General features: G+C 39.1%; 1 protein-coding gene across 1 annotated transcript; it reads right to left on the minus strand.

Moving 5' to 3' along the window:
• Positions 1-1,310: 1,310 nt before the first annotated feature.
• desi1a (desumoylating isopeptidase 1a) lies at positions 1,311-7,316 on the minus strand. Its single transcript, XM_003454932.4, has 6 exons — positions 7,116-7,316; positions 6,786-6,807; positions 6,250-6,319; positions 4,877-4,986; positions 4,630-4,752; positions 1,311-3,911 (listed from the first exon to the last, which is right to left on the minus strand). The coding sequence occupies exons 1-6, from the start codon at positions 7,204-7,206 to the stop codon at positions 3,821-3,823; spliced, it is 507 nt and encodes a 168-aa protein (XP_003454980.1). The 5' UTR covers positions 7,207-7,316; the 3' UTR covers positions 1,311-3,820.
• Positions 7,317-8,438: the final 1,122 nt, after the last annotated feature.

Consider the following 8,438-nt stretch of genomic DNA (forward strand, 5'->3'; position numbering starts at 1 on the left):
TCACAAATGTTTATAGAAGCAGGCATGCTTCCACACACTGTGTACAAGCATGCCTAGGTGCCTGATTTTATACACCTGTGATCATGGAAGTGATTGGAACACCTGAATTCAGTGATTTGGATGGGTGAGTGAATACTTTTGGCAGTATAGTGCATCTTTGCTGTGAAGCATCCAAAGTACATGAAAACAAACTGAGCAACTGCACTAATGCTTGTTTTGGTCTTAATAGGAACTTAAATGAATGTAGTTTTATGCACATGTTCTCCTCCCGCTGATCACCTTACTTTGTGTTGTTCATGCAATCTTCTCTGGATCTGATGAAGATTAGATTACCAAAGGTTTCATCTCTCCACACTTTCAAGTTTCTGTGGTGTTTATCATTATTATTCTTTGAAATGCCAGCCTAAGTGTCAGTATTATGGATTTATGAACAACAGCAGCAACTGTTCTTTCTGCTGCTCCTTCAAACCCAGTAAGCTCCTGTTCTCACACTGTGGTCTCCCAGCATTCAAATGAATGTATATTATTTCCTCAGCAGAAGCATTCAGGTAAATTATGATTATCCACCTGCATGTCTTCCTCCTCCAGGGGTGTTTTCAACTCACATAGGTTCAATTTTTATATGTAAAAGAGGGTAAATTCCACCACCTAGTGATTAGATGATAGCATTGCAGCTTGTCTGATTGCCATCATCATCGTTTCAAGCGTAATGTGCTGAAGATTGCTGACAACATGGTCCAGTACCTGCATCCTGTTAGAGAACTGTACGTAAAACACACAAACACACGAGCGAACACAGCTGCTGAACATCTGTATATTCATAAATTCTGTTATCTTCTCCCATCTGTGTAGTCACAGTCTGCTGGTGTGTGATTTTGCCACTCTGGCTCCTCCACCCAACAGTTTGCTCTGCTGCTTTTTCTCACTGATCCGCAGGTATCTGTCATTTATCTGCAGATGTCTGTGTGAATTATTGTAATTAGCCTCCTTTAATGGTGTCGCCTTACATTCAGTTTTACAACATTACTCATGTTTTTAAAGTACTTTCCTCACAGTTGTACCACGTGATCTCACTCTGGGTTTTATTCCTTTTGAAACAAAGCATCAAACTGAACAGGGTAAAGACCAGGCTTACATTAAGAAGCCCCCAGAGGCCAAAGGTCAAAGCTGAAATGAACATCAGCGGCAGTCCAGCTGTGAATGCAGCTGTGGGAGAGAGAGGTCCTATGAATCTATGCCTATGAAAAAGTGTAAAAGAGGCAAAATGCTATATTTATGGGGTAAATTAAATAAAAAATACAACTTTAGTATTTGCAGTCAATGGCTTTATGTATAGGTAGAATTACAAAAAACAATTACACAAACAATACAAACAATATGCATAAATATATCTATCATAGTTATTAGTTAAATCAGGAAATAATATCCATAAACATCTGTTGCAAGTTCACATTACAGGTAGCAGCCAGCAACAACAAAAACCAGAGCAACGAAGGGCGACTTTTAAAAACATTTCAGCGGTCGGGTTATTATATGAGTTAGTTGGTTAGCAGAAGGCAGATTTACAGAACCCAGATTCACCTGAGTTTTCAAAAGCTTGCTGAAGAGAAATATTCCAAACATGTACGGTTAATGCTTTGCAAAGGTCAGCTTAAACTTTAAAAATTTTTAAAAAGCTTGCAGGTCTGGTTAGCTTGTGCGCGTGCAACAAAGAGTCGAGCCACAGGTGCCGTGCCAAAGTGATGGAGATAGTGTGTGCGGGGTTTGTTTATTACAGGAACACGTGAGGAGAGTTAATGCTGGTTTAATCACTCGGCGAGAATTTCTTGTTTTCCTGTGCTTCTTTCACCAGTCACTCTGTTTAAGCAGAGAAAAGTTAGGAAGTTCAAATGAGGGTTACGTGTTTAACACCGGCTTAACAGATTGACACCTACTAAATGCATTATACTGAAGTTAGCTGTGTGTGCGCTTATTGATATTAAATCTGAATATTTCTGATAGTTTATGGTAAATGTTCTAATGCGTGTTGCTTCTTACTACTTTTAGTGCCTTTCTCTTCACGTAGGATCAGATGCTTATAACGCAGCCTGCACGGGGCATTACCATGCGTGCTATATGGAAACCACGCCAACTGCCAACAGTGTAACTACAGCCAAGCAGAGGGGAATGAAGGCACAGAGGTGTATTGTATTTTTAAACACACTCTGGTGGTTGTTAAAGGACTCGAGCGGGATGTTATTAAGAGTACAGGTCAACTTTGCCTGCAAATGTGGATGTGCTATTGTTTGGAATTACTGTCATGGTATCTGGATCACAGGCAGTTGTAAAAATATATCTATATAAGAAAATGTATCTATGATCAGCATCTATTTCTAGAGTTAATTCAGACCACAAAGCACCTATGACAACTTTCTGTCAAAGCGGGACTGAGACGCGCATCGCTTTCAGTAGACTCGACACCAAAACAAGGTTGTTTCTCAAAATGTTTCGGCCTAATCGGAAATAGCCAAACACACTGCTTTGTTCTTTGTTTTTAAGAAGACAGAGAGAGAGACTGTGTGGAAAGTTAGTTTACAGCACTGTGGAACTCTGCGGCCTGTAATCATCTCTGCAATTAACTATTGAAAGCCAGGGATTACTTGCATATACAGAGAATTTACAGTCCTGCTGTAGATGTGCACACATAAGAACAAGTTTAAGCAGTAGACAACTCCATAGACTGTATATAAAAACAGAGATGTAGCCTCCAGATCTGAGGAGTGAAGCAGACTTGCATTTCTTTTCTAATCGCCAGCAGGCGGCGACTCATCGTCAGGTAAAAGAAGCCTGACTGTGTAGAATTACAGTACTGATCACATCATCTATTATCACAGTAAACGCTGTCTAAGGAGTTTATGGTCTCATTCACTGTCTTTTTTAAAAAAACACCAGGAATTTAACTGTTAACAAGTCTGGGTACAAAAAAGGGCATGGCCAAAATGCTCAATTGGAGGCTTCTACGGGCGACCTCTCAAGCCAATCCACCACCATGGCTACATTCATATTTTATATACAGTCTATACACTCCTCTAGTCTTACAACCTTGGCGTGGTATAGACAATCAATCACCTGCTGTATGTTACATCGCACTCTGTGACAAATGGAGCGATCGTTTAAGTAGGCATCCACATTATTTGAACTAAATACAAACAAAGACAAAGATTACAGGTACAAAAGAACAGAAGATGGAAAATTAACAACATAAAAGTGCAAAATCAAAACATGATTGACCAAAATGAAAAAAACCCTCTCCATTAATCAGCCATCGTGTTCTTGTCAGTCTTTATCCACTGAAAATCGATATGCTGAGATTTAAATCCACTGTAGTCAGCAGCAGAAGATCCTCAGAGGTGAGTATTACTAAAAATATTAGTCGTGCAAATGGAGCGAGAAAATTGTGATCAAACACGTGACCAAATGAATTTAAGCTTTAAGATAAAAGAGCATTTTGTACCTCAGTACAAAACTAAGTTATGTCGTAGGTGGATTAGTTACAGCTACCACACGAGCTGTTCTTAATACTACAAAGTCTTGTGTTGTTTTTAAAGTCAAAACAATGTTTCAGTGCTTCAAACCTCTTCTATACAAAACATGACTCAACATACTCAATGGCTTTTCACTCCTGAAAAGCTAAAGTGGCAAATAACCCCCCCCCAATCCCAAGTCATTCATTATATTATATATTAGTGATTTATATGAAGAAGGAAAAAAGAACGATTGAGACTTCACACTGACTGACTACACTGGAAGTGACTTCAAAATTACTCTGCACTCTCTCAGGTTACATGTTTCGTCCCCCGTTGATGACGTTTCCTCCTGGAGGGGCGATGTGAATAGAGTCCAGGATGGGCCGCAGTATTTGGCCGAATGGTCTAAAAAAAACGGAGAGATTTCATTTGACATTTTAAAAACACATATGCACAATGACTGCCCCATTTTTAACCCAATAACTCCCTACAACATATTTACTTTTATGCAGCAGCAGATGTGAAGCAAATCTCTGCAGGGATGTTTAAAGTATAGGAGCAGTACGGTGTAAAAATGTGATCCCTGTCATCGAAACAGCAGACGGTAGTGCTGCCTGTTCTCTTTTCATACAGTCACATTGAATTTGTGGTAAAAACTTGTGCCTCTGCTATGACTGCCCTTGTTGTTGGCTAAAAAAGGCTCAAACTGAGCTTTCATAACAGTTAAATACCACAAAAAGTTCAACCAGGGCAAAGTACAAACAACTCCACTGCAGGCTGCACCATATTAACATTTAGTGGCCAAATTTAAAATTTCTTCTTCATCCAAGACTGTATGGTAACGCATCATATAGCTACACTGTAGTTTATAATTAATGATTAATAATAAACACAACATTTCATAATTTAGCTGCGATCATGACTAATAGTACGCAACTTCACTGCAATTGGAGGTCTAGACGACTAATGTGGCGTTCAAAGACTTGCCACTGAACCGGAGCCTTGTTCAGATTTCAATGGGACACATTCACAGTCATGGGGTGAGCAGTGGTGAGCAGGCACATTATTAATACCACAGACTCAAATGAAGCGAATGTAAGCTGACAGCCTGAGTTTCACTCACGTAGAGAGGACTTCAGATGGAAGGTCAGTGATGTAGGACGGAATAGGCCTGCCCGTCAGGAACTGAGCCACCTCGTTGGTGAAAGTGTTGCAGTTGTGCTCAAACAGACGATACCTGTCACCTCTGAACAACAACAACAAAAGACTCAGTAACATGCAAAGCCCAAATAATAAACCTGACTATCTCCTGATTATACATTTCTTATGTAAGGAGCTTGGAGCTTTTCTGTATGGGGAAAGAAACTGACCTGTATGTGCTTTCTCCCAGGGAAGAGAGGTAATCCATGAAGATCTCCTCAGAGACTTCAGTCTCACCGAGCTCCACCACTGTGTCAGGAGGCCCCAGCATAGTCCCGCCCTGCCAAAAACAAAGAAAATGTGTCATAAAACAGAAACATGATTAAAGAGTAAAGCAGTGATGGTCTGAGGAAGCTGCTGCACTATTAGCTTCTATTGTTTTAATTTTATTACGCATGTCTGAAACAAGTCTCGCTAATAAATGAGACATTGAGTATAAAATGGGATTACCTGTATAAAGAAATGTTAGATAAATAATAAATAAAGAGATCTTCTCCAGTCAGTTTTCTGTATTTGTGATACACGCTTAAGTTAGTTAGCATTGGCTGTGTGGCTTGCTAACTTGGCCAAGTTTTACTAGCTACCTTACCGTGTTACCTTACTTCCAAGGTGGGAAAAAATGCTAAGCTAATAAGCTAATTGTTATGACTCTGAGGTTTTTTGATTTTTCTTTTTGAAGACAGGAAAAGATGGTTGAATTCACATCATTTATTTGGTCTGGTAAAAAAGTAAAATACTTCAACTTACAGGTAAGAATATGCAATCAGCCAAAACATTAAAACAACCCATTTATATTTTTTTTAACTAATTTGTTATTATTTTTAATAGGTGGACTTTTGTCATGATAATAAAGCTGTAGTAGCAGACCATAGATGTATGAAATGTATATTATAATATATACTATGATCTAAATTATTAGGCAAATTTGAACATTTCTTTACTGATAGTAGCATATATAATGGTAGGTACTACTATCATATGTATAAGTAGTACATATAGATATAGTTAAATTCTATGTAGGTATGAAGCGTCTCTCTGTGTTAGCATTGTGCAAGCTGGTGACCTGCTTCTCACCCAACAGCAGCTGGTATAGGTTCCTCAACCCATCACCCCACGAATAGATAAAGAAAATGGATAGAACTTCATTTCTTGAGTTCTTTTGTAGAATATCACCTACCCAATTGTACTTTTTCTTTCTTGATAACTGTCACACTGGTCTCAGGCGTTGTGATTTGCCTTCTTTGCACAGCTTTTGTTTGTTTGTTTGTTTCCCCCTGCTCGCTATCATGACATCACAAACATCTGGTCGATTCATTTGTGGCCCCAAGGGACAAACATACAAATGTTTGTTTCAGGACAACAACCATTTCAAAACTCAGGGTGTACTTTGTATGTCCTGCAAAAATGAAAGGTACTGTAGAAGTGAGAGGCAGCCGACACACATCTAAAACACCTTCAAAAATTATTTTCCACATGTGTGCAGCAGTCTGGGAGAAGGCCGAGGTGTTTGGTGTTATAAGTGAAATGGGCGTCACATCCTTACCGGAGAACAGCTGGAGATCCCCTCCCCTCCAAAGAAGAACTCATCACCATATGCCACTATAGCTGTGTGCCTGCAAAATTATTACATTGGTAAATCCAGGTCAGAGCATCTCAGTGGCATAACAGCATATTTAAAATTACATTAGCACCATTCATGACGCTTAATCCACTTTGGCACACCAAATAACACAATTAAAACAGTCACGGTGCATTTTACAATCTACTGAATACAATAATTATAAGGACTAAAAATCCATCCATAGACAGATGAGTGGATGAGTGAACAACTAGCTGTTTATTTAGTGTTAAAACATCATATGTATCTGCCTAATCTTTTTAATTATAGCTCACTTGGTCAGTTCACATACATCCCCAGACGCCTTTAACAATAAATACAAACAGGCAGAGCACCAGGAGGTGTTTTGACCATTTTTAATGCCACTGCTGTCTTCCCTGGGACCAGAATTAGGTCAGTGGCCTACACCTGATGTATCTACAGTAAAAGCAGTGTTTTCGTGATAAGGAGGTTACACTTACCATATCCCATCCAGCTGCTTTCCTGCAATAGAAAAGAGGGGGAATTAATACATGCAAGGCAGGAGATGGTCGCTAATGCAAGAAGCTACCAGAAGCCGGTAAAACAAGAGATGAGCCATTTCTAATGATGTACGGGTGCAAGTCGGTTAAGTTCGCCATTTATTTTAAAACAAACAATATTTATAAAAGTCCCTTGACCTTGATATTTTAGACAGAGAACAGCAACATCTGCTTTAGACGACCGTCAAAGAAGGCTTCTGCAGCCGGTTATCATCACTTATTTGTCCCCCAAGGCCAGACTGCATCAGTATTTGTCTGCAGGCTACTTACCCAACATTATAGGACTAAGGCTCCGAGCCATTCCTCTGGACAAATCATAAATATACAGTTGTACATTGTATCGCGTAGGATTCTTGTCCATAACTCAAACCCAGAAATTTTATTTTTCTATTTTTTCGTTAGCTAGCTAAGCCACTGAGCTTTCTCAACATACGCTCCTGCGAGGCTCTAAACGAAAGGAATGATGTCAGGCCTTTAAATAGCCCAAGCACTTCCGTTTTTACTGCTTTCAAAATAAAAACGGCTGGCGAGAATCTTTAATGAAACGTCGACTGTTTTCTTGTGAGGTTGCTTTATTTTGAAGGATCTCTGTGGCTCTTCCGATTTTAGTTAGCTGTCTGTGAATGACTTTACAGAATTTCAATTTGATAACACAAAGCTTGTGTTTTTATTTCGAACAGAAAATAAGTACAAAGCTTATCAAGGAGAAATAAACGCTTCGGTAGCCTAATATCTGACACTAATATCACCCAGAAAAGGGAGCCATTTTTAAAAAGATGTTTATTTATTTTTTCAATTCGTTTATTTATTTAAACAAAAGTAAAGACCACAATATATAAATATATCACCTCTATACAGAGGTTTCCCAACAGGTTTTGGCTCGTTAGCGAGAAAAATGTGGAAAAACTGGGACACAAGTGAGTCCTTGGATTTGTTATGATCTGTGGTGACCACTGGGGGGCGCTGTATTCCGAGACAAAATAAGGAGAGGACTATGGCCATGTGTGCAAAGGAAATGATGATAGTTAAGAAGTTCAGGCCCGAGGGAGCTGTAATTTGTTTACATTCTTTAGCAGCCCATGTTAGTTTAAATCCAGCAGAAATAAAAGGAGATGACTGACTGGTGGATATTTTTCTCCATAATGTAGAGAATACAGCTTGTTGGAGGTTGCTGGGTCGTTGCCCTTTTTTTGAGAAAGCAGGTGAAATTATACAAAAAAAAAGTGCTGAAGTTTGGAGGAAGGTTGAAATTATGAAGGTTCTCTCTAGAAAATGCGACCTGGTTAAGAAGAGAGGCAGTGTGGGATTCCTGGCAGAAGAAGTGGGACACAGATATTAAACAAGGGCAACAAACAGCAGGAACTGGGATGAAGGGTCGAAAAAAGAAATTAGATGAGAGCAAATGTTTTATTTTCACTCGGCACTACAGACTGTAAAGAAAAAAATTACTTTTGTGGGTTACACTGAGCCATTTTTATGTTGTCTGATATTTGCCATGCTTGGTTTTGATTGAATACACTAAGTATTTTTTATTCATATAGACTCAAGACTCAAGAAGTTTATTGTCATTTCGTATGGTGTTACCCAGCCTGA

This window comes from Oreochromis niloticus, linkage group LG4 (assembly GCF_001858045.2).
Source record: "Oreochromis niloticus isolate F11D_XX linkage group LG4, O_niloticus_UMD_NMBU, whole genome shotgun sequence".
NCBI lineage: Eukaryota > Metazoa > Chordata > Actinopteri > Cichliformes > Cichlidae > Oreochromis > Oreochromis niloticus.